General features: G+C 34.4%; 5 protein-coding genes across 7 annotated transcripts; 2 read left to right on the top strand and 3 right to left on the bottom strand.

Annotated features, from left to right (window-relative positions):
• Window positions 1-19: 19 nt before the first annotated feature.
• LOC135804116 (atrial natriuretic peptide-converting enzyme-like) lies at window positions 20-14,523 on the bottom strand. Its single transcript, XM_065317876.1, has 8 exons — window positions 14,341-14,523; window positions 7,754-8,200; window positions 3,178-3,367; window positions 2,724-2,937; window positions 1,844-2,658; window positions 1,556-1,769; window positions 816-1,494; window positions 20-345 (listed from the first exon to the last, which is right to left on the bottom strand). The coding sequence occupies exons 2-8, from the start codon at window positions 7,817-7,819 to the stop codon at window positions 160-162; spliced, it is 2,364 nt and encodes a 787-aa protein (XP_065173948.1). The 5' UTR covers window positions 7,820-8,200; window positions 14,341-14,523; the 3' UTR covers window positions 20-159.
• A 2,726-nt stretch (window positions 14,524-17,249) lies between these two features.
• LOC135804117 (uncharacterized) lies at window positions 17,250-18,201 on the top strand. The gene is made up of 2 exons (XM_065317877.1): window positions 17,250-17,987; window positions 18,039-18,201. Exons 1-2 carry the CDS (start codon window positions 17,250-17,252, stop codon window positions 18,108-18,110), a joined length of 810 nt encoding a protein of 269 aa, XP_065173949.1. The 3' UTR covers window positions 18,111-18,201.
• Window positions 17,998-21,249, bottom strand: LOC135804115 (sphingomyelin phosphodiesterase 4-like). 2 transcript variants are annotated; one of them, XR_010550979.1, is made up of 10 exons: window positions 21,103-21,249; window positions 20,751-21,047; window positions 20,572-20,680; window positions 20,303-20,519; window positions 20,040-20,244; window positions 19,715-19,983; window positions 18,889-19,654; window positions 18,612-18,836; window positions 18,120-18,552; window positions 17,998-18,052 (listed from the first exon to the last, which is right to left on the bottom strand). XR_010550979.1 is itself a non-coding variant. In XM_065317875.1 (9 exons), exons 1-9 carry the CDS (start codon window positions 21,160-21,162, stop codon window positions 18,202-18,204), a joined length of 2,499 nt encoding a protein of 832 aa, XP_065173947.1. In that variant the 5' UTR covers window positions 21,163-21,249; the 3' UTR covers window positions 17,998-18,201. The 2 variants fall into 2 exon arrangements, 1 of the variants encoding a protein (XP_065173947.1); XM_065317875.1 differs by having other exon boundaries at window positions 17,998-18,552.
• A 223-nt stretch (window positions 21,250-21,472) lies between these two features.
• LOC135789685 (pescadillo homolog) lies at window positions 21,473-23,488 on the top strand. The gene is made up of 2 exons (XM_065299636.1): window positions 21,473-21,609; window positions 21,685-23,488. Exons 1-2 carry the CDS (start codon window positions 21,589-21,591, stop codon window positions 23,398-23,400), a joined length of 1,737 nt encoding a protein of 578 aa, XP_065155708.1. The 5' UTR covers window positions 21,473-21,588; the 3' UTR covers window positions 23,401-23,488.
• LOC135789686 (protein pelota-like) lies at window positions 23,410-25,196 on the bottom strand. 2 transcript variants are annotated; one of them, XM_065299638.1, is made up of 5 exons: window positions 25,014-25,196; window positions 24,318-24,816; window positions 24,041-24,263; window positions 23,576-23,976; window positions 23,410-23,506 (listed from the first exon to the last, which is right to left on the bottom strand). In XM_065299638.1, exons 1-4 carry the CDS (start codon window positions 25,052-25,054, stop codon window positions 23,585-23,587), a joined length of 1,155 nt encoding a protein of 384 aa, XP_065155710.1. In that variant the 5' UTR covers window positions 25,055-25,196; the 3' UTR covers window positions 23,410-23,506; window positions 23,576-23,584. The 2 variants fall into 2 exon arrangements, with proteins under 2 accessions (XP_065155710.1, XP_065155709.1); XM_065299637.1 differs by having other exon boundaries at window positions 23,410-23,976.
• Between the last annotated feature and the right edge of the window lie 412 nt (window positions 25,197-25,608).

Genomic DNA, 25,608 nt, shown 5'->3' with positions numbered 1-25,608 from the left:
GATTAGGATGAGAACCGTATTAAAAAATAAAATTTTAAATTTATTTTACAATAAGTACCTACATGTCAACGTCAATAATATAATTCGATACAAATATAATAATTAGGAGAAATGTACATATACAACTATGCAACAATTAATTTAGAACGTGCTTATAATTTAAATGGTGTCGGCTTTGATGGTTTCCTGTATCCAATCGATGTTCGGAACGATTTTGTCGTAGAGCCGTGGTCGTTCCATGCCGTTTTTCGCACATGCAATGCGCCAATTCGTCACACCAATCAGTGACCATCTTGTGCCATCGTTCACCTGGCAATGCATCGGCGAACCGGCAAATTCTTCTTCCTACACACACAAAATGTCACATCTATAATATAAACATGAATGGCAAAATGTGTTGGTAAGCGCATAACTCAACAACGTCTAGACCAATTTGACCAATTCTTTTTTTTTAATGTTTGTTAAAGTCCAAGGATAGTTTTTACGGCGAGAAAAATTTGAATAATTGCCGGGAAAACCCTAAAAACAGCCATTTTCTATAGGATAAAAGTTGGCATTGAGATTCAATCAGAGTTATAGTTAAATAGTTGAATCCGAGATGGCGCGCGGAAGTGCATTATTAGAAATTCTTTATATAATTAATTTCTTTAAAATAAAATTGCGAATCTAATTGATAAAATTGACACATACTATGTCTAGAACAAGAGAGTAAAAACAAATTACATTTTTAATAAATACTACCGGGACGAATTCGCGGGCAAAACTAGTTAATGAATAATAATGTGTTTATTGGTTTATAGATGGCGTTTACTTACACTGCAATCTTCTTGTCCGTACGCAGTTTCAGTGCAGAGACTATTCACGCTGGATATGCTAATATTTTCGCACTTCTCCATCACTGTGACCTTAATCTCGACACGTTGCAACTGATCACGATTGCGTGCCCAACCCAGTGTGTTGCAGTGCAACGCATCACTGGCTTGCAACTGCTGTGGCAAACACACAGGACGAACAAAGTCGGTCATCATGAGAGGTTCTTCTAACTTAACCATTGCTATAGTTGATCCTTCAACTGGAGATTTGACCATTCCTACAATACGGCGTTCTTGTTGCCATGGAGATGAAGACGATAACCTAACACTTCCAGCCCTCACTAACCATTCTGCTTTCGGTTGTCCTTGGAAACAAGATGTCGTGGTGACTACCCAATTAGGTGATACCAAAGTCCCGTCACAGATGTGTACATCATCTTTGAAGAGGGCCATGTGCCAGGGCCAATCACCATGGGCGGACATCTTGGCCAACACTGGATTGGCACCTGCTTCGTGGGTTACCTGCACACCACATTCCAAATTCGCGCAGGAGACTTTCAGTACTTGTTTTGTGGGGCATTCAGAACGAACAAAACTGATCTCTGATGCTGTAGGATCATCCATTGAAACGTATGCAACATCATCTTCTGCGTCTTTTTCTACTTGTACTGATGTTACACTCCTGATATAGGCAACCAAATATACATTAATTAATATTATGCATATGGAAATGATCAACTTACTCGTATGATAATGTTTTGCACAAAGATGATGCGACCATATGCAATATTTCCGCTGTTTTATTCGCTGGTATGGAACTGTTGAGGTTCTCCGTGCATAGTTTACCCATTTCGCCTTTCTCGTTGAATACAACATAGCCCTCGGGATGGTAACGCGGGAGGTGCGGTGTCACGACTTTGACTTTCGTCATTTGTTGAATGCTAGGCGCTAGAGTTACTACAAAACAAACAAAGAACCAAACCCAAAATGTAAATTAATTAAACTGCAGAAAATACTTTGTTAAAACTTACAACATGCCCTTTCATCACTCCCATCCGGACAATCTCGTTTACCATCACAACGCTTCGATGATTTTATACAAGCCCTACCAATTCCACAGTGGATATAATTCGATGGACAATACGCACAGGATTTCTCATCGGAAAGATCTTGACAGTCAACTACCCCATCACAAATTCGTGGGGACAACGCCCTTGTTTGCATTTCTTGCACACATCCTGGTTTTGGAATACATGAACCATCCCCGTGAAACTCTGGGAACTTATTACAATCCAATGCTTCTTTAATTTTACTTGTTAAACGTCCCCCACATCCTGTCATGAAATCTCTACAGTAACTTCTACATGGCAGCAACATCTCATCCGATTCCGGACCACGTGCACAACGTGGTTGTAACACATTACAAATAAAATCATAAGCTAATCTATAACATTCTCCATCAACTAGTTCCCGAAAACTGATGACATCTTTTTTCAGGTCTTTAAGATCATTGTGGCCCATTATGTTTGGATATGTGGTGAGGTTATAATTCATCTTTTTACAGTAGTCCAATTGCAGTGGTGAGCATTTTCTACGAATTGGAGTTTGAGTGACTGCTTCAGAGACAATCTGATATGTTGAGGGACGTGCGGTTGTTGTTTTGATCACATGATTCTCGATTACTTCAACACTATGCGGATCAATGGTCAGATTACGGAAATACAAAGATTCTTGTTCCAAGGCCACCTCGTTAGAGATTAGAGTTTGGAGATCTTTGGCGGAGGCTGTCGTATAAGTCGGATCGATGTGAATGTCAAAATGGACAACTAAGTCTTTACCTTCAGTTCTATTGATGGATAGAGACAAAATTAGGTTATGTTATATTGGGTTATTTTAGGTTATGTGTATTACCCATCGAGTGCTAAAATATCAGTCCCTGCAAATCCAAGCCGATAATTACTCCTCCTAAAGAGAAGATTCAGTCTTTCTTTGTAATCCCTTGCTTTAACCCGGAATTCTTCAGTTTGGAGATCCGCCATTGGTGTTTGAAAGACATCGCCTTCCATTACATTAAAACTAGCTCGGAATACTTGCTCCTCGGCTGGTTGCGTAAAATAAAACGTGTCTGACAAACAAAACAAACAAATTGCAACAATTTATTTTATATTAGTGTAAAATGTATTCAAGGCTATTCAACCTTCTTTACACCTTCTTATGTTATAGTGCACCTTGCGCACACGTTGCGAAATCATTGCAGATCGCAGATGGTGTTTCACAATTTTAATGCAATAGTTTCAAAGATCAAAATTAACATTGCGTGGTATTTAGCACATGCATTAAATTAATGAATGCTTCATTTACTTACATCCGACATAGATGGCGGCAGCACCGGCTAAGAGCAGCATCAGGAAACTTGCTAGAATACAACAGCCACATTTGTACTGTCTGCTCAATTTCCTGCGAGTGAAACGGATGTCCGAATCTGAGGATAGAATTGAACTCGCCGAACGGCGATATTGTCTTGTTCCGTTTGTGCTCATCGTGCTTACAGACATCTGCAAACAAAATGCCGTCTCAAAAACTCATAAAAGTATATCTTAATAAAAATAAATCGCAAAATCTGTTGGTAAGCGCATAACTCAACAACGCCTACACCAATTTGGTCAATTCTTTTTTTAAATGTTTGTTAAAGTCCAAGGATGGTTTTTACGGCTAGAAAAATTTGAATAATTGCCGGGAAAACCCTAAAGACGGCCTTTTTCTATAGGAAAAAAGTTGGCATTGAGATTCAATCATAGTTATAGTTAAATAGTTGAATCCGAGATGGCGCGCTGAAGTGCATTATTAGCAATTCTTTATATAATTAAAATCTTTAAAATAAAATTGCGAATCTTTTTGATAGAATTGACACATACTATGTCTAGAACAAAAGAGTAAAAACGAATTACATTTTTATTAAATACTACCAGGACAAAATCGCGGGCAAAAGTTGCTAAAATAATAGAAATTGAAGCCAATAATAAGAAATTCATATTGTATTGCAATATAAATGAACTTATTCATAAATTAATGATATTAGTATGATAATTACAATCACAAAATGTATGTGATCAACAAATCAACCAACTGTTGCTCCTGTTGTATAGATTCAAGTATTCTGACGATTCTGACGTTCCTGACATAGTTTCGTAGTGTATGAGAATAGATTGTAAGATTAAAAAAGTTGTATATAACTCATACTGCAACACTGATAGATTTTCTAATCACTACATTCTAGCGGTGAAGAAATTGCACGTAGGAAGTGAAATGGAATCAAGATGGATGAAGAAATTAATGTGTCATCTGGATAATTTCATAGCATCAATCTTTTCACCATTCAACACAACTAGATACTCATATAAACGTACATCCGCAATAAATAAATAATTTCCTACTGACCAGATGTTCGTTCATTAAATAATGTTAACAATTAAAAAACAGCGATAGAACTGCGAACAAAAAACTTTTACTTTTGCGTTAAACGGTATCGATGTTAGTGAACTCGATCAACTTTGAATATTTCCTGTGATTTATTTAGTAATCTAGTATAATCCGAGCGGAACCGTTAGGTTACCAGTTTACCACTTCTCTGACACTCACGATTCCAAGTGATTCTTTACATCACGATGCCGTTGTGTTGCTGGCGAAGAAATTTGCGTTGAATTTGCGATTGCAACCCACGAACATGTACTTCGTAAGATATCATAAAGTTCAACCCACAAAAAATTGACTACATTAAGCAAAACAATAGTAACTGATATTCTAACTGTACTGTACTGTTGATGTACAATTTAAAACATGTTACGGATCATTGGAAAGTTTAATTTCTTGTGGTTGCGCACGTGCGAGCGCTGAAACAAAACGCAAATTTTGACTTTGTTACGTGCAAGTTACGTAAAGATACATTTGATTTTCTCTTTGGAATCTTATTTACTTACTACTAGTAGTGAGAATTTAGATTATTTATAAACAATTGTTGATAGTCATTGTTTCTTTGTTTATTTGCGTTGTGGTTCATTGAGTAATTGCGCATTTATTTGTATTTTATTCAAATGTTATTGTTATCTAACTTAAGTTAAGACTAAAGTTAAGTGAAGTACTCTTACATTTGAATGTGAAATAGAAGGCGTTAATCTGGTTTATTATTAACTTTATATTGTTTACGAGTATAAAACCGTAGCGAATGAAAGATAATGTAGAAATAATTGCATGAAATGATGAATCATCATTACATTTTGGTGAAATTCACGAGTTACTCTTAAACAAAAGTGACTTAAGTGCGCATAGGCCTTGAGCACTCATGAATTTCATACCAAGTAAAAGTTTGAAGTTTTGAATTACCTACGATCAATTTATTGAACATAATCACAACTTGCAGAAATTATTCAACCAAAATGTAGGTATGTATGGTTGCATAACGCAGAAATATTTGACAAGTTATTATATAAATCCTGCCTAGTTGTTTTTAGCCAATTTCCGTTAAAACTTGATTTTGTGCTTTGGCTTTTTCTTCTGAACTCTGTTTTCGAGCAAATTGCAGTTGGCATTCACTCCCGCACGCGCACGCTCTGACATTTAATCGCAAAGTTTAAAACTTGCAGCAAAAGTTTAAATAACTAGTGGAGTCGAAGAAAAATCAAAAATTACAGCGTAGCGTAGTTAATGTTATAGTTTAAGTCGCTTGTGGTCTTGCATTTCGCATGAATTGTGCAATAAGTATTGTACAGCATGCAACTTTATATCGAATAAATTATAGAAACACAATATCTAACACCATATAGAATGCAATATGACTCTTGAGCATTATCTTGAGTTACATGGGCTTATAAAGAAAAACGAGTTAAAAACAAAACAGTATCAGAGTCATAGAATGTGAAAATAGAATTGCGGCACACCGGATGGCAAGCAGTAAGTACAAGAATGTTTTACTGCTGTGTTTGAATATCAAAGGTAATACAAATTTGCTGTTTTACTTCCATGAATACATAGGCTTTGTTTTTACAACATGTTAAACTCAATCATAGTGATAATCATATATTTCTTGTTTATGAAATTATAGGCAACCAACAATGCAATACAAATGTAAAAGTTCAACATAAAAAAAAACATATAAAAACAAAAACTAATAAGGAAACAGTAAGAATAATCTATTAATGTATTAGTTTTGCCCGTGGCTTCGTCCCGGTAGTGTTTAATAAAAATGTAATTCGGTTTTACTCTCTTGTTCTAGACATAGTATGTGTCAATTCTATCAATAAGATTCGCAATTTTATTTTAAAGATATTAATTATATAAAGGATTGCTAATAATGCACTTCAGCGCGCCATCTCGGATTCAACTATTTAACTATAACTATGATTGAATCTCATTGCCAACTTTTATGTAATAGAAAAAGGCTGTCTTTAGGATTTTCCCGGCAATTATTCGAATATTTCTTGTCGTAAAAACCATCCTTGTACTTTGACAAACATTTTTAAAAAAGGATTGACCAAATTGGTCTAGGCGTTGTTGAGTTATGCGCTTACCAACACATTTTGCGATTTATTTTTATATTATAGATGTTATTTGTGTTTTGTTGTTTGTTTATAGCTACATTTCACTTTTTCAAAGTCAATATTATACTGAGAAGTGGGCGCAGTTATTATTTCGGCAGTTATTCAGCTCCCAAAGTAAATTATGACAAAATAATAACAATTTACCTTAATAAATAAATCTATTATACATGAAACGATGAAGGTTAATGCACACATTTGCTAATTATTTAATTTTAGAAAGTTCCTTTGTGCTAAACATATTTACACAAACCAGTCATGATCAAATAATGATTTCTATAATTTCTGTTTTCTAAATTTATCTAAGTAGGTATATTAAAAACGAGATCAAACCCAGTCGGTAATTAAGATGGTCTTTATATAATGAGACACGCCACAAATGCAACCGCAACCAGCGTCACGTTAATTAATAAAAAACGTGACTGAGAAGTTTGAAACCATAAAAATTTCTTCGGCAATTTTTTTGTTACAATTTTTACGCTCTGGTCTATATTTTGAAAGAGAACCACATTCAAATCTTCTCGCTGCTTAGATTTTATTTACTTTATTTACAACTAGTTTTATTACTCGAGCGTCGTAAGTCTTGCTCTAATTTAATTCTTTTTTCCACACTCAATCAACGATAAATTAAAACGATGAGAACATTTGATCGCATTTGAATGGGTTTATTGAAGCGATAAAAACGTGTAGGAAAAGAAAATTTCTCAGTGTGTTACTGGGAAATATTGCGCTGTTATTAAAATCTTCTTACGCGCGTCGTGAAATAAAACACAATAAACCACATAGATAGATAAAATCAACAAGAAAATGTTTTACATTCAAAGAAGAAAAAAGTTCTCATCAAAGAATATTAAAATACAAGAAATAAAAAATATTTTTTTAAATAATCTTCTATAATATAAAAATAAATCGCAAAATCTGTTGGTAAGCGCATAACTCAACAACGCCTTGACCAATTTGGCCAATTCTTTTTTTAAATGTGCGTTGAAGTGCAAGGATGGTTTTTACGGCAAGAAAAAATCGAATAATTGCCGGGAAAACTCTAAAGACAGCTTTTTTCTATAGGATAAAAGTTGGCATTGAGATTCAATCATAGTTATAGTTAAATAGTTGAATCCGAGATGGCGCGCTGAAGTGCATTAGCAATTCATTATATAATAAATTTCTTTAAAATAAAATAGCGAATCTTGTTGATAGAATTGACACATACTATGTCTAGAACAATAGAGTAAAAACGAATTACATTTTTATTAAACACTACCGAGACGAAGTCGCAAACAAAAGCTAGTATTAAAATAAATGTAAAAAATTACTTTTTTGGAAATAAAATTTAATAAAAATATATATTACCCTAGAATCCCATGAAGTTTTCCTTCCACCATGATTGTGTTTATTGCGATCAACCGAAACACCCATAATGCGATGATTTCAACACTCCACTACATGAATATAATCCACTGTATACACAATAATTTATTTTCTATGTTCTCTGATGCAGTCTGAAGAAGTTGTGGTGAAATCTTTTCTCAGGTTGATAGTAATTGTCGCGCCACTCAATTGTTCACCAAACACTGCATTTATTCAACACAATCGCAGACGCCACGAATAAATGACGCTTAATAACTTTTCACCATTCCGTCCGGCATCCTCATTATTACAATGAAATCGCAAGTAGCGATGCGACAAAAGCGTTTGTTCAATGCGCGGCGAGAGTTGAGAGTTCGGCGAATTCGGATCTTGAGATCTGCGATTGTCGATTGCAGTTGGTAGCCTCGTCGACTTTCTCTCGTTGGCGACCTGCAACACGTGCAAAAGCGCGAAAATAATGTAATGAACGGCGAGAATCAGTGATTACAATGTGTTTGTTTGCGCGCGAGCAAATGCTCGACATTTATTGACGATCAAATAAAAATAAATGAAATGCGAGTAAATACAACAATGCAAATAAATGTTCCAACACCTGACAGCAATAAATAAGTTATTGTGAAACTAACTCGGAATAATTCTTAGTTTGGTTTGTTTAATGAGAAAAATAGGTTTTCTTCTTTATTACCATGTTTTTCTCATCGATTTCTTTCGAAATTGTTTAGAAATTCTTTGAGAAATCTTAATTGTATAATGATAATTGTTTTGAAATGTCAAACGTATAGAAATCATTCATCAAATAGATTCGAAAGTAAAACCAAATTCGATTGCTATCATCACGATTAAAATATCGTGAGAATAAAGCAAAATAATTAATTAATAACTAATGGTCAAGTCAAGAACAAGAAAATTTTTACTTTTTCTATTAAATAGCTTAAATTGTGAAATAAGTAGGTACAAATGTCGTTGACACTTGAAGAAAATAACTAGATGATGATAAATCATTCAGTTATTCGGTTCTCGTGCTACCGTGTCACTTCGTCATACTCTCTTATTTTGCGTACGCCTGCGAGCGTGCAAATCGTCCAAATTGTTGTAAATCGTCGTTAATTTATTTATGTAGATCACGATGTTACTGATCGCCACACTGCTCGTAATACGTGTAATGCGCTGTTAATGCGAACGGTTTGCGAACGATTGGAAGTAGCGTTATGTGAGGTTACGTTTTGTCATTCGTTTTGCGTATTCTTGCATAAAATTTTAATAATTTAAATTTAAAACACCAAATTATGCCATGAATATTTAAATTATTCGATTATATTTTGTTGTTTTGTTTTGTTTTTGTCTACATCAATTTAAATTTAAGGTTAGTTTGAATTTTTATTTACTGGCAACCAACTATACAAATACATACATTAATTTTATAGCCTACAGTTGCGCACAGGCATTATCAATTATTCTCACATACTTATTTAAGTTGAGATAATGTTTAACGACATAAAATATCAGTTGTTGTCAATTCCAAAGGCTGAAATTGCTTAAACATAATTTTACACATTTATTAAACAACTAGCTTTTGCCCGCGACTTCATCCCGGTAGTGTTTAATAAAAATATAATTCGTTTTAACTCTCTTATTCTAGACATAGTATGTGTCAATTCTATCAATAAGATTTGCAATTTTATTTTAAAGAAATTAATTATATAAAGAATAGCTAATAATGCACTTCAGCGCGCCATCTCGGATTCAACTATTTAACTATAACTATGATTGAATCTCAATGCCAACTTTTATCCTATAGAAAAGGGCTGTCTTTAGGGTTTTCCCGACAATTATTCGAATTTTTCTCGCCGTTAAAACCATCCTTGGACTTTATCAAACATTTTAAAAAAGGAATTGGCTAAATTGGTCAAGGCGTTGTTGAGTTATGCTCTTACCAACACATTTTGCGATTCACTTTTATATTATAGATTTACACATTGAAAATGACACTAAGCGGTAACAATTAACATATTATTACAGATAATAACTTTACTTAATCTTCAAAAGTTAATTTAAGTGACAATTTCTTTATAATTTTAAAATCTCACAGCGCCATCTATTGCAAATAGTTAAGAAACATTACAGACGGATATATGACAGCCATGAAGTGTTAACCAAATTTCAATGCACGTAGACAAAAGTATATATTAAATTGCCGTTTTTAAATACAATTAAAATAATCTTGATGTAACAGATTTGAAAATGTACAAACATCTTGTCGTCATACAGGAAACGTGCAGATGTGTGTATTCATTTACTCGTGCCTCTCTCAAAGAATGCAAATCTTCTCTGCGGTCGTGACTCATGCCTGCTGCAAATTCTAATCTAATGTTTGCATGTTAATTACTTATTATTCGCGAACGGCATGTTGGATGCTGCATGTGGAAATGCTTTCTTATTAAGGACATCAGCGTTTAAAAATCGTTTCATGCATTGCACATGACACTCACTCGTTTTTATTCTGTATGCAATCGTTCATGTTCTGCGTGTGTAACTGTTTCCGTCAAAACGTCAAATTGCAAATTATGTTTTTCATTCAATGTTCAGTATCATTATTGTTATTATCATGATTATTATTGGTAATACGCAGAGGTTGAATGAAAAAGTGTTAGGAAAGTGTGTGCGATGTTCTCGGAGCTTCTTCCTACACACGATGTGGCCATCTTGAGTCGCGGTGCGAGGACAAACGACAAAAACGTGTGATGCACTCGTGCAACCACGCAACTACCGTTTTTGTCCTACTAATTTTCAATTATGCATTTCTAGCGCTCATGCACGTCGCCGTGTGCGCTTCGTTAGTGTTGCCTTAATTGGGCACATCGTGAAAATAAATAAGTTTTGAAATTTGAAGATTTTAAAGGTTTTGAAAGTGTTGGAAAGTTAATTTCGTCATTTATTGCTTAAAAACAGTTAAAAATCTTAATTTTTAACTCATTTTGAGTCAATACAAGTCTAAATCAAATAAAATTTGCAAAATTTTAGCAAAACTATTGGTACAAAACACTTTTTTGGCGTTTTTCGCAAAATGGCCGCTAATTTCAAGTCAATACCTTGATTTTAGCCATAAAATCTATCTTAAAATGATAAACCTTCATTTTTCACATATTTTGAGTCAATACAAGTCTAAATCAAATTAAATTTGCAAAATTTTACCAAAATTATTGGTACAAAACACTTTTTTGGTGTTTTTCGCAAAATGGCCGCTAATTTCAAGTCAATACCTTGGCTTTAGCCATAAAATCTATCTTAAAATGATAAACCTTCATTTTTCACATATTTTGAGTCAATACAAGTCTAAATAAAATTAAATTATCAAAATTAAATCAAAATTATTGGTACAAAACACTTTTTTGGCGTTTTTTGCAAAATGGCCTCTAATTTCAGGTCAATACCTTGATTTTAGCCATAAAATCTATCTTAAAATGATAAACCTTCATTTTTCACATATTTTGAGTCAATACAAGTCTAAATCAAATTAAATTTTCAAAATTACATCAAAATTATTGGTACAAAACACTTTTTGGCGTTTTTCGCAAAATGACCGCTAATTTCAAGTCAATACCATTATAAAAATCATTAAATCCGTCTCAAAATAATAAATCTATGTGTTTACGATGTTTTCGAGTTACCACATTAGGTCAGAAATTTAATTTCTTCATTTATTGCTTTAAAATGTCCAAAAAAACATAATTTTTGACAAACTTTGCATCAATAAAGGTCTAAATCATTTTTTTTTCTCTAATTTTATTAAAATTAATGGTACTAAACATAACTTTGGCGTTTTTATGAATTTACAACTTACTATAACCAATATCCTCAAAATGGCCGCGGGTTTTAAATTACAACGCCATGATTGAACCCACCTCGAAATGATAAACCTATGTGTTTGGCGATGTGTTCGAGTTACCACGTTACCACGTTCACCACAAGCATCGACATGCAGATATACTCGCGCTCGTGCTCGTAGATAAATACCGTTACTCATTGACCGATTTAACTCCACCATCCTGACCTACACACGCCGCTCGACGCTTCCTCGGCTTGCATCGTCTGCCGAAGCGGATGTACTCGTACATACACACAACATGCCGGTTCCAATACAAAAAAATAAAGCAAAACAATGGGAAACTAGGTCTCAAGTGAGGTTAGGCTGCAGAAGGCGTGGTGAATACATAAAAATGCATCTGAATTGCAGTGAATTACAATTGTTTCTATCTTTGTGATATATTCAGATGACATTTAAGTGTTTTTAGTCGTTTTTAATGATTTTCGTAACAAAGACGTGATTGTTACACTTTTAACTTTATTCTACTTTACTCCACACGTCTGTTTTGAGTTTGAGATGAGTGTAAGTCACTTATACTTGTTACTTTTTGTTTAATGAATGTTTTGCGCGTGCGTGCACGATTTATCGCTCGGCTGCCTTCCAACCTAGTCTAATTCTTAAACTTTTCTATTTCACAACACCAAACCGCATGAGTGTTTGAGTAAATAACATTTATTAACACATGGTGCGTCAAATGAAGAAGAACAAACAAATTACGAGTGTGAAAAATATTGAGGTTAGAAAAGCGCCGTTAATGTTAAACACTCATTGAATTTACTTTAAAAAAAAACACACAAATATAATGTATGTACATGAAATTAGCAACTTTGCACACAATTACGCGCATATTTTATTCAAATGCAATTAAACGGCATGAAATCGTTGTGTACATTCTGCAATTACCATTACATTAGATTACCGCTATGTGCAGCTGTATCTAAACTTTCTTTATCGCTTTTATCGTGGCGAATGCACATTGTCTTCATATTCTTTATAAATTTCTTTTTAATTCGCCAGCGGCTATTTTTAATCGTATTACAAGCTCATTATGTAAATATTATCACGGCGTAATTTATTACTTGCTAAATTAGACAATTTCACTTATTAATTAGAAAAGTACTTGTAATTAAACCTGGTTAATGAAAAAAGAAAAATTATTGCTGCCTTTCAAAGAAAATTAAAAGTTTTTAAGTTTTATTATCCTGTTAATGATTATATTATCTGTTGATAATCTTATTCTATTGTTTCGAATGCGCTTGCGCCTGTCACTGAGCTTTGACGTGCGTTATCTAATAGACTTTCTTATTGCTTGAATGGTGTTGGCGCGCATTCATCGGTTTCGTTCACGATTCGCGTAGAATAAAATGTGTCACGTTTTAATGCGTTGCATGCGAATTTGTAGTTTCTGCAGTTGTGCTGATTGGCGAGTGCCAATTCAATTGTGGATGACGTGCGTTATCGGTTACTTTCATGTTGGAAACGATTGCTTTCAAATCCAAGACCGCAAATTACTTCGTAATCCACCGCAAGTTGAAGAATTGAAGGTTTCTTGAAACAACTTTCGGGAAGAAAATTGACTTTCAGTGTTAATTTAAGAGCAATTTATCTTTAATTTTCTTGAAAATAATAAGATATTTAGACAATAAACTAGCTTTTGTTAGAAAAATAAAAATTATGTTTCTTTTGTAATTTTTTTAATTAAAACGGAAGAAAATTGACTTTCAGAGTCAATTTAAGAGATGTTTAACTTTGATTTTTTTGAAAATAATAAGATATTTAGGTAATAAATCATTTCTTGTCTGAAATGTTGAAAATAAGTTTTTTTGTAACTTTTCAAATTAAAACTTTGAAATTATAAAACACTAATGGTTTTAATGATTGATAATCTCGTTTGTCATGTGCGTAGTAATTTTTCAAATCACTTTGTTTCCTATCATCAACCAAGAAAATAAAAAGTAATTTCACTGCACGCAAAAGAAAACACTACTCATTAATTACACATTAATGTTAGACTTGAATGAAGTTTTCATGAACACGCTAAACATTATCAACGCGTGGATGCATCACCATTTTGTAATAAACGCTTTCGGATGAATTAATAATGTAATTAATTTTACATTAAACTGTTAATTAAAAGAAATAAAAAAAATAAACATTTACTTACTTAGAATAAAAAATATTTCAACAATTAAAATTAAAAAAATGAATGTTTTATTGTGATTATTCATTGATTTCAAGGTAAAAACCATAAAATATAAAATTTCAAAGATTTATTAATTTGTTAATTGTTAAATCTTCATTATAAGATGCCAAATGTATTTTTGAAAATTACGTAGAATACTAATTCGCCAAAAGAAGAAACAACAATACATCTAATAACATAATAACATTTGAAACACACAAATAACAATCGTAACATCGTGGCATTCTTGGTAATCTCAGAATCTGAGAAAATGACTTAAGTAATACAATCGAGTGTTGAGGACATTGTTTCCAAATGTTTAAATATTTATAACTTGCGCGATGATTTAATATTTGCTTGGTAATTATTTACGTCGAATCAGGTAGAATATAAAATTTGTAATGGTGTTAAACACAAAAGTTCATTGTTCCTTAAAAGTGTATTTAATGAAATTAATTTCCATTCGTTTAAAAATAACTAAATAAATTTACACATGATAATATAATAATATTCAATACTTACAAATTAATATATTGTCCGTGTTTTTAATTTTTATCACTTTTAATCACTTTATTCACTCTGTCACTTGATAATAAAACACATTTTATTAAATTTTTGAATAAAGTTTTGAGTAAAAAGCAGCGTGAGCTTAAAATGTGTGCGCGACTTCTTTGAGTCTTCGTTTCTTCGTTGCGCCGTGGCCGACTGAACCAGACTGAGCTCTCTGCGCAGACCGACTTCTCCGGTTGCTGTTGAGGTCCCGAAGACGGCGGCACGGCGGCAAACTCTACCTCAACCATAAAAACTTTACCACGCTTTGCACCAAGCTACAGGCAACACATCTCGACACCCAGTCGAAGACGGATCCATACCATTGAATTCCATGCAAACAAGAAACCAGTTGACAAACATATGGTGATTTGATGATCATGGTATGAATAATTTATAAATTTGTTGAAAAAGTATATCAAGAGGTAAAAAACATGGAGACACATTTATAACCATTGTTTTTCAAGTGATAAATTTTAACAAAAATATTTATAAAAATTAAATTTTCGCTAAAATATTTCTCATTAATTAATAATATCTTTATACGGTTATTTTATGTTCATTGCAGATTACACATGTTTGCTTTAAATTGGGGACATGTCAAATTTATATCTTTCATGACTCAACGCTTCACGGCTTATTTGCATATTTTCTCTTTTATTGATTTTTATTTTCAACTTAATAAAATGTTTTTAAATGTTAAAAAATCACCTCTATAAAAGATAAATTATTTTCCTTTTGCTTCGTAAAAACATCTGTTTTTCTAATGATAAATTTCTCTATTTCTTAAGTTGATTTCATTTTTTTTTTGCTTCTAATAACTTTTTATGATCTGTGCAGAATATTCTCAGTTTCCGTTATTATTTATTAACTGTGTTTAATTCCAATTCCAACGACTTTTTGGTCACTTCTGTGCTTCCGTTTGAAATGCCCATTCTTCACAGTGCATAATAATAAATACGCTACTTCTTCGCTTCTTGTTCTTGCGCGTCATGCACTAATGGCAACCATTCTCTCCACGGCATCGCGCCGCGTTTTTCGGTAATATTTTCATGCTCGGCTTGGCATAGCCCGAACGCGGTAACTTCTTATCTCGCTTTGAGCTGCCGCTACCGATGCAGAGAGGAAACTTCTACCGAAACGGGAATATATATGACTAGCTTTAACCCGCGGCTTCGCTCGCGTTGAATCCATCAAATAAATATTAGAAATCATTATACATAGTTGAAACGGATTGATAGAAAGAATGTATATTTTACTGCTTGGCTAGGATTATCTATGTGAAAAAATTACTACATGCAATAAAGTTTTAAATTTTAGATAGAATGCTAGATGGCGTTAAAGTAGTCAATTAGCCAGATGCAGAGGTATTATTGGCTAAACAATTTCTTTATTTTATTTAAAAAATATTTTTTATTAAATAAAAAGTAGCCTATAACCATTCGGGGACCACTAAGAATATGTGTACGGATTTGATGTTGTCGTACCTGTCGGTAATACAGTGTGATGGTACTATAGTACTTAGGTGTGAGCTTCATTGCTGGAATGCTAGATGGCGTTAAAGTAGTCAAATAACCAGATGCAGTGGTGTTAGTGACTAAACAATTTCTTTATTTTATTTTAAAAAATAATTATTTTTATTAAATAAAAAGTAGCCTATAACCTATCGGGGACCACTAAGAATATGTGTACAAATTTTCATGATGATCTGTTAAGTAGTTTTTGCGTGAAAGCACGATAAACTTCAGGACATACGCATTTATAATATTAGTAAGGATTTGAGCATTCGATGAATGAAACAATATGAAATCAAAAAACAACGAAGATCATCGAAGAATGAAAGAAATAAAAAGCGCGCTTTGTTCGGTGGCTGCATAGAGAATAAGAATAATACAAACGAACGGTGCTTTTATTTATCGTGCTTATTATCAGTGTATTCATTGATTTGCACGTTTTGCAAACGATCTACATTTTGCACAAATTAGTTTCAAAGTAAAGAGTTGCGGGGACTTCATCATCGGTGAAAGTGTGTGTAAAGATAAAATTTTGTAGTTTTATAAACAAGTATAGGCAACTAAATATACACAGCAGTTACAAGAACATGGAGGATATTATCCTGTATCTCGTTCTTGAATTTGAAAATTTAAACTGATAAGCAGGTTTCCATAAAATGCGTAATATTGGATGATTCTAGAAAGATTCATGTTCTCGCATACAAGTATGAATCAGCTCCAATTTTCTAATAAAATAACTATTCTCTGAAATTTTTAGGTTTACACAATTTAACTTTTGCAACTTTTATACACTTTCAATGCGTCTGGCAGGATGATAGAACCGACCAAACTGTCTGGCGTGCTGGAAAACACAGTTTCATAGCTCTCTGCATAATGTGTATCAAATTCAGCTTTCCTAATATAACGAAAGTAAAAAAGTTCAAAAATATTATAGTTTAGGGGTGTCTGGCTAGGGTTGGAACCATACCAGGTGACTGGCAATGAGCAGCGCATGTTATAATAATGTTACGAACAAAATATGCAAAAATGGAGTTTGCTAAAATAACGAAACATAGGTCATCAAGTGTACATCTTTGTTAGCTGTTAACTGCCAAAGGAACCACGATCCAGGTTTCATAATTGGGGATCGTTCTTACCTGTGTTGGAGAAACACATGGACAAAATTTCATCTTTCCTAAAATGACGAAAGTCTGGCCGTCACTGGCTCTCGCTCTATAAGTCCTAAATATATATATTTTTTATTATTAAAACAATTGCCATTGTATCTGTTGCCAAGGATAATGCTCATTTTGATTACAACTGACCCAACTGACGTCTCACAAATTCTATTTCTACTTATATACTCTATTCTCTCATTCAGCTCCCATCATGAATATGAATGAAAACCAACTCGACGATGGTCCCTCGTGCATCCCACTCGGAGTCCAAATGGAGCAGATGCTGCGCAATGCCATCACAATGACAGAAATGGGCATGGACATGAAGGAGCGCCTAGTACAAGGCGACAAATACATATGCTATCTCCGCACAGTCACCCTCCGTGCAACTAAAAATCTGCATAGCCTGCAGCACACCTGCAACCAATTCCTTACAATGGCACATCGTTTAGTCACAAACGGAATCACAGTCCTTGAACATTCCGCAAACTCAGAGTATAACACCATCAACACCAAACTGGAATATGAAAAACTCTTACAGATAATTGAGAAGGAACTGTGTGAGACTGATGAACAAGATTCAGACTCAGAGACAACTTTTGCAACAAACACACATGAAAAAATTAAGTATTTAGAAGCGAGGCAAAAAATAGCTGAAAACGCGCCATCTTTACATCATTCATGCAGTGTAAAAAGCGTAAAGAGTGATGTCGATGAGAAATACCCCGAAAATTGGTCGAGGGATTCATTGATTGACTTAAACAACGTAGTTAACCTACCTCCAGTTCCTGAAGACATCTTCACTTGCTTTAATAGTAAACAACCGACGCGGACTTCCAGTTTAAGCAGTCTTAAAGGAATGCGCAAAGTGAAATTATTCTTACAGAGAGCCGCAAGTAATTCCGATGATGAAGATAGCAGCGACTTGGATGATACTCACGATATAATAGTAACTAGACTTGTCCTTATTATACAATTTCATCACTTTATTAATCAACAGGGTGACAACGATATCTGCGAAAAGTCCAACAAGAAGTTATGCAACATCACAGAGGAAAGTCATCAGGAATAAAATACAAACCTTAAACTTACATCTAATTCCCATCATTTCCATATACATTAGATACATAAATAAAATAAACATGGAGTGTAGTTGAATGTTATTAATCGAGAGAATCGTTGAAATTCAAGTCCAGCGTTGGCACCACTCTAGTGCGGAAAACCGCGCGAATCAGTGCTGCCAACACATTGATGGTAATATATCCCATGATAAAACAGCTCCATCCAAATTGCATCCACACAGACAACAAAGTACCCAAAGCAAGGAAACTCAGTAAGCTTTTATTTGCAAACTTGCGGAAGCTCACGCGTGGAGGAAGGTGGTACATCACGCGTCGTGATGAACCATGAGACTTCTCGAATTTGAACGCTTGCATTGGATCCTGCAGGAAGTTCGAAACAAAACGGCCGCAGAAACCATGATTGTAGTACCATCGTGATAAATGATTTCCATACTGAAATTAGGAAATACATAAGCAGGTTTGTATTTAATAAGTAAATTGTTAAAAAATACCTGTTGGTTGATGTTACAAGCAAAAACATAAAGTAATCGAACTAAAAACGCGATTTCATAGCTGCGAATAGGAATTAAGTCAGGATCGCCTTCGTATTTCATGTTTTTCAGTCGCTCCTTCACTTTGGTCGGTGTTAAAATGGTCGCATATGAATTATCCTGCATTATCGTATCTTCTCTAGACAATTCGTGGACTTTCTCCGGTGTTACATCAAAATTATGAAACTAAAGTCATTAAAAATAAAATAACTGCATAAAAATGATGGTTTATACATACATCTTTAATCTGAAACATTTCTATTAGAAAATCAGCGCTGCTTTTCAAAAACACAGGCGCCTTTAGTCTATCCTGCAGGGAAATCTCATCCTGACTTGGCAGCGGACCAAAGAAAAAGCTCCACAAACCATTGTCATTCTTTTGTGCAGTTTTACACTCTTCCAACAACGCCACAGCTTTAATTTCGCTGGATTTTGTGAGTTTTAATAATTCATACACTTCAGCAGCAGTTTGCGTTATAAACATTGGCTTATAACAAAAATTCGGTCCTTCTAGTTCATAGATCTTTTGCCGTACAAGGTTCAAATACTTAGATGCAAAAGTATCGTACCCCGATCCGAAGAAATTCGCAGGATGAACATTATCAGACGAGATATCCTGCATAATATGCGTCGAGCTATAAATATCAGTCGTATTGTTTGTTGACCAGCGCGATGTTGGCGACAATGGTGGTAAAATCGACGAGTAATTCAACGTGGAATGATGTGTGGGCGAGTAGTTCTTATTCTCTACAAGACTTTCAACTTTTTTCAGCATAGACACCAAGTTCGGTTGGTTGAAAACTTTGGTGAGTCGAAATAACATTTGTGCGTTCTTTGGACTAGCCAAGTCAATTCTTGCGAATCTGGGTAACAACTGTTGCAGTATCACGATGTAAACCAATAAATTCTCGGCGATAAACTGAATATAAGTGTTTTCATCAGCATATTTCACGGTTTCATCTGGAGGTGAAGATGAGGCAGGAATCATTTTATAAATTCCACCACTAAAAAATGTTTTAATTAATTTTTAAACTTTTTAAACCTTAAATGGATTTATAACTAACCCTTCATTGTATGTATCATGTGCGTATCTCCAGGGCTGTATGAAACTCAACCATAGTTCCAAAACAAGCCGGAAAGATTCATCCAGTGGCCAACGATGCAATAAATTTCGCAGGAAAACATACATACGTGATTGCATCATCGGTAAAGTGTGCTTTTTAAGTTCTCCGAGTGAACTGTTATCTTCTTTTGCTGTAGATGAAAATGCGTGTAAATGCTTTACAACAACACGGATTATTCTTATGTAGTCTCCACTTGGTAGTTCCGGATACTAATAAAAAAACAATTCAATTATAAATAATTTCGCATTAAAACTGTGTAACTTACATTAGTAGCAGTTGATAAATTATTGTACTGTGAGCAAACTTGATCATTACTCAACCACAAGTCAATAATCGCCATGAGAATGGTTTCACTCCTCCAGATTTCATTGCGTGGATGTTTTTCGATGTGTTGATGCATCACTTTCATATCGTTGATGTGCGGATCACCGAATAAATTTTGTTTCAATAAAGTACTTTGTTTATAAGGTCTAAAAATTACAATTATTATAAAGTATTGTAAGTTTCAATAATTAAAAAAAAACTTACTTGAAAACATGTTGGGTTGATTGAATTGGGTTCTTTCCATGATAGAATGTTATCACTGGAAGAATTGGTACATTCAGTGATGTAGGGAAGAAATGTAAGAGATATTCAGAACATAAGTTATAGTAAACTGTATTCCAATGCTCTTCACTAAGAACTCTTTGATGGCATGGGTTAATCAAGTGGTAAACAAAGTGAAATATGTAATAATCAAATGGATCTAAAAACACATTGAAATAAAATTAAGTTTTGTGTAAAGTAATATATCTTACTTAATAATAATGAAACTAATTGCCTTCCAGACTGATGATTTGTATACTGAATAATCTCATTATAGAATGGATTAACATTTGACCCTTCAAGCATCAGTCTCACTTTAGTCTACAAAAAAAAAAAAAAACAATTAAAATATGTTCATATAATTGTAACATACACAAAATGATAAACTTACAGGCAAATAAGCCAAACTAAAATCATATTTGATTGTAATATCATGCAGCAGAATATAAATCTGTTTAAACAAAACTCCTTCAGGTTTTAGAAAATTCATTATGCTGTTATATTCTGTGGTGTGAGTTTCTGCATGGATTTTTCTTAGATTCCAATGAAAAGTACCATGTGGACCAAAAATATTATCCACTAGGATTGGAAATATGGTTTGTAGGTCTTGCTTGGTAGCTCTTTCAAAGAGCAAAGTTAATTCTGCACATCTTGTATCTGGTCTGAGTAATGCATTACTCATTTGACTCTAAAATAATTATTTTAATAAAATTGCATAAATTTACAGATAATTATATACATACCAAGATACTATCTGATTCAAATGAAGGTAAAGCACTCATCATATTAATATTATTCATCATTATGTAAGGATGAACGTGTTTTAACACTTTTTTAAAGAGAAATATAACCAATTCTAACTGATCTTTGCGGCAGATGTTTGTTTACGCATAACCTGCGAATTCAAATGCAAAAATCTAGGGAATTTAATGCGTGTGAAAATGTCATAATTTAAACTTAAACTACGTAAAACTAATATTAAAAATACTTTATATTTTAGAAACATAAATTCTCTTCTTAGTTTATATAAATATCTATTATGAAAATAGTTTTATACTTCGATCAAATATTTTTTAAATACAAATTTACATCCACAGTAATTTTTCTAGTAACATCACGTAACCTCACACGTTCGTCAATTCATTGCACGTGTTTTTAAACTGCGTGCTTGTTTTGTGTGATAATCATCAATTTAATAATTAAATAAGTGCAAAACACGCAGTAAAACAATGGGAAATCGCAAAAAGAAGGTAAATTTAACCATTAATAGTATTATAAATCACTAAAACTATATTAATTATAAATCTATTTATTCCAATATTCAGTATGCGACTGGCGAGGGCGCACAATTCATAAGCCGTCGCGCTGCCCTCAGAAAACTTCAACTCTCCTTGAATAACTTCCGACGACTATGCATCATCAAAGGAATTTACCCACGCGAGCCCAGGAACCGCAAGCGTGCGCAAAAAGGCTCCACTGCAATCCAAACTTTATACCACATCAAAGACATCCAGTTTCTGATGCACGAACCAATCATCTGGAAATTCCGCGATTATAAAATCTTCAACAGGAAAATCAGCAGAGCCAGAAGCATCAAGGACTTTGAAACAATGAAGAGATATCTGAGCAATCATCCAACAATCAAGCTGGATCACATTGTCAAAGAAAGATATCCCACATTTATAGATGCCATCCAAGATTTAGATGATTGTTTGACTCTGTGCTTCTTATTCAGCACTTTCCCATCATTGGCACATGTGCCAAGAGATCAGAGTGACATGTGTAGAAGACTCACAATTGAATTCTTGCATTATGTGATTGAAGCGAAAGCTTTAAGGAAAGTTTTTGTTTCAATCAAGGGATATTACTATCAGGCTGAGATTAAGGGTCAGACTGTCACTTGGATTGTCCCACATCACTTCTCTTTTGAACCCCAACACAAATCTGATGTGGATTTTAAAGTAATGTCTACTTTCGTTGAGTTTTACGTTGTACTTCTTGGTTTTGTCAATTTCCGCCTGTATCACACTTTAAACTTGTACTATCCGCCGAAATTCAATGCTATTGAACAAGGAAGTTCGGAAAAATCCCTAGTAGATGAAGATGTGTTTGTTGCAGAGAGAGTAGCTGCTCTTAACTGCGGAATAAGTAAAACAAGCACTGGGGAAGCAGAAGAAGAAATTGAGATTGACAATTTTTCAAATGAAGATGATCCGGAAAAACTAGAAGAACTCCGAAAAGAAGCAGATTCTATAAGAAATTTAAAAACATTATTCAAAGGATTAAAGTTTTACTTGAATAGAGAAGTGCCTAGGGAACCATTAGTCTTCTTGATAAGGTGTTTCGGCGGAGAAGTATCATGGGATAAGAGTTTATTCGTCGGGAGTACATTTGAAGAAACAGACGAGACGATAACACATCAGATTGTCGACAGACCGTCAATGGACAAACAATACATAAGCAGATATTATGTTCAACCACAATGGTTGTTTGATTCGGTGAATGCCCGGCAATTATTACCAGTGAATAAATATTTCATTGGAGCTGTGCTGCCACCACATTTATCACCATTTGTTGATAAAGACAGAGATCAGAGTTACATTCCTCCGGAAGAGAAAGCTTTGTATGATCCTGCTCTTCTAGAAGAAATGCACAAACAAGATCAGGGCGAAAATGAGTCGGAAGATGAAGAAAACACTGAAAAAATTGATGAAGGTATTGATGACGACAATGAAGACGATGATGATGATGATGAAGAACAAGAAGAGGAAGATGTAAAACCACACAAAAAGAAACTAAGCGTTAAGGCAGGTGAAGTCGTCAAAGAAGTTCCATGGGCAAAGAAACTCCAAGAAAAAGATGAATTCAAGTTACGCGAGAAAATGATTAAAGGTAAACATCGCAAACTATACAAGAGCATGATGCGAGGTAAACAAGACCGCGCTAAAGAAGCATGGTTGCTCAAAAAGAAACGTAAACTTCATGATGAAATGCAAAAAGCTGAGAAGAAGACTAAAAAAGCCACGAAATCTACAAGCTAGGCGAGTAACTCGGATGATAAATCTGTATTTTTAAATAAAATACAAAACTATTCATTAAATATACAAATATTAAAATATTGTCAAAGAATGCTTGACACATTGCACCCTAAAAAATATCAACAATCCATCAAAATCGATCAGGAATTAATTCTAGACGCGGCTGTATTTCTGTTACCGTATTAGTTTATTCCTCGGTGTCGCTCTCGTCGCTGTCCTCATCCAGTTCGGGCATGGGAAAGCGTAGAATAGCGGCGACACCGGTGAGTTGCTCCAGCTGCTCGCCGGATAGATGCATGCTGGAGAAGATTTTCACATCGCCGCCAGCCTCGCGGACTGAATCAACCAGTTGGACGTATTCTTTGCGCAGCGGGACATTACTGCATCGGAAGAGGCTGTCGGTGATGAGAAGTGTTTCGATCGCTTGCGCTGCGCTCGCTTTTTCGACATGACGCTTGCCGTAGAAGGCTTTCGCTGGCTCGCATTGCAGTGTTGTGTAGAAAGCGTCCAGCACCTTCACTTCGCCCGCTGCTTTAGTATCGGCAATTTTTGATATGACTCCGGTGTCTTGCAGTATTTCTAAGAATATTTGATTTTTTTATGGTTTATTATGGTTTTAAGCGGTAAAAAGAAATTAATTTACCTTGGAGTGAATGTTTGAAGCCTGAACTTGAATGTACAAGCATAAATTTACTTCTGTTTTCAAGCAGCACTTTGTTATCGGTCTTGATGGCCATTTGAATCATGTAGTCGAAGAATTGATCACGAACGAAGCCAGGTGACGCGACTAGCACACATTTCACAACGTCGAAGTTGATGTGGCGCAGGATGGCTTGAATAACAGTGTCGTAAAACTTTGCTAAACCCTAAAAACATCAATTGTAAGCAAGTATGACTTTTACAACCGAATTCGAGCTTACTTTTTCGTGTTGTTGAACAAAACCTTTGCGTTTTCGTGGAATAGACACATCAATCTTGGCGCGAACGAGCGTCATACTCGAGGTGATCAAACAAACGTGTGCTAAACCATCCTGCATGATAATAGCTGCCACATCGGCGCTCTGTGTGGGATCACAAGCCATATCAACACGCTCCAGCGCCACCGAATCCCACTCGGGTTTACGAAGGGAGAATTTCCGATTTAGTTCCAGATCCAACGTGTGATATGCACCCATTTTCACGTACTGATTCTCTTCGATGTTGCGCCCTTTGAGGCGCAGCATACACGCCTGTGTGTCAAAGTCGATATTCTCCACTGAAATCGTCAACATCGTGCGCACGCGACTTGAAGATGAGGAGCCTGTCGTTGATTCTGTCTGCACTTTGCGGACGGTGGACGCTCGCACCGAATCACCTTCTGAGATGAGATTATATGCATGCCACATGTCCTCTGGCTCTTCAGGGATAAGCCCAATGTCCCTATCAAAAGCATAAAAATATAAAATTTATTTAAAAAATTATTAAAAGTAGTAAATAAAAATATTATGTGTAAGTTTTTCAAACAAAACAAATGAATATTGTTTCAAGTGTATAATTTCAGTTTGTGATTAATGACTAGTATAACTGAGCATGTGAACTAACCTACAAAGTTAAATTTTAAGGTTTTAGATGCTTACCCGCCGCCCTCGCGATCGACATTCTTGTAAACGAGTTTCATTTCGATGGTTTTCTGTGCATCTTGCGATTATGGCAGCGAATCAATTTAGCAACGCGTCGCGATAACATATTACGTGCGATACTGCGAAAGGATTTTGATAAAAGCGAGCCAACTTTGACAACTCGCGCACTTGTATTGCATACGCAGAGGTCACGTGGCGGTTTACAGATGGCGCCACCACACGCAACAATATACCGAGAGCAACAAAACCTTTGCAGAAAGTAAAACTTGTTTTTTAAATTAATTTACAGTAGTTTAAAGTTATTACGTAGATAATTGGTATTTATACGAAATAAAATAGAAGTTGCAGGTAATAAAATCAGAATTGGATTAGAAATTACTTTTAATTTATCATAAAACACTCAGTTTAATAAAAGTTTTCAAAAATGACATTGTTGCCGATAATGTAGGTTTTTTTTATAAAAACATTCAACTCGAATTGATTTCAACATGGCAAAGCACATAATCGATGATAATATTAACTGACTCATTCAGAAATAATTAGTAACCCATGTTATCTATTGCAATGAAGTAAATTGTTGCTAATTTGCGTG

Source organism: Atheta coriaria, unplaced genomic scaffold (genome assembly GCF_025399875.1).
Source record: "Atheta coriaria isolate IRGN ID8LTWV9N9 unplaced genomic scaffold, Caltech_Dcor_3.1 hic_scaffold_3_pilon, whole genome shotgun sequence".
NCBI lineage: Eukaryota > Metazoa > Arthropoda > Insecta > Coleoptera > Staphylinidae > Dalotia > Dalotia coriaria.
The sequence above is the reverse complement of the archived record's forward strand: the minus strand, read 5'-3'. Positions and strand labels throughout refer to the sequence as shown.

What these genes read in the sequence shown, in the direction of transcription:
- LOC135804115 (XM_065317875.1), bottom strand. Translation starts at nt 21,162, where the DNA reads ATGATGAATAATATTAATATGATGAGTGCTTTACCTTCATTTGAATCA. An exon ending in TCAACCCAACATGTTTTCAA is followed by an intron (nt 20,245 to 20,302) that starts GTAAGTTTTTTT and finishes TGTAATTTTTAG; the next exon opens with ACCTTATAAACAAAGTACTT. An exon ending in CATGATACATACAATGAAGG is followed by an intron (nt 19,655 to 19,714) that starts GTTAGTTATAAA and finishes AACATTTTTTAG; the next exon opens with TGGTGGAATTTATAAAATGA.
- LOC135789686 (XM_065299637.1), bottom strand. Translation starts at nt 25,054, where the DNA reads ATGAAACTCGTTTACAAGAATGTCGATCGCGAGGGCGGCGG. An exon ending in GTCGATCGCGAGGGCGGCGG is followed by an intron (nt 24,817 to 25,013) that starts GTAAGCATCTAA and finishes TGCTTTTGATAG; the next exon opens with GGACATTGGGCTTATCCCTG. An exon ending in CTTCAAACATTCACTCCAAG is followed by an intron (nt 23,977 to 24,040) that starts GTAAATTAATTT and finishes AAATATTCTTAG; the next exon opens with AAATACTGCAAGACACCGGA.
- LOC135804117 (XM_065317877.1), top strand. Translation starts at nt 17,250, where the DNA reads ATGAATATGAATGAAAACCAACTCGACGATGGTCCCTCGTGCATCCCA. An exon ending in ATGATACTCACGATATAATA is followed by an intron (nt 17,988 to 18,038) that starts GTAACTAGACTT and finishes ATTAATCAACAG; the next exon opens with GGTGACAACGATATCTGCGA.
- LOC135804116 (XM_065317876.1), bottom strand. Translation starts at nt 7,819, where the DNA reads ATGGGTGTTTCGGTTGATCGCAATAAACACAATCATGGTGGAAGGAAA. An exon ending in GATATTTTAGCACTCGATGG is followed by an intron (nt 2,659 to 2,723) that starts GTAATACACATA and finishes ATCCATCAATAG; the next exon opens with AACTGAAGGTAAAGACTTAG. An exon ending in GAGTGATGAAAGGGCATGTT is followed by an intron (nt 1,770 to 1,843) that starts GTAAGTTTTAAC and finishes TTTGTTTTGTAG; the next exon opens with TAACTCTAGCGCCTAGCATT.
- LOC135789685 (XM_065299636.1), top strand. Translation starts at nt 21,589, where the DNA reads ATGGGAAATCGCAAAAAGAAG. An exon ending in TGGGAAATCGCAAAAAGAAG is followed by an intron (nt 21,610 to 21,684) that starts GTAAATTTAACC and finishes TCCAATATTCAG; the next exon opens with TATGCGACTGGCGAGGGCGC.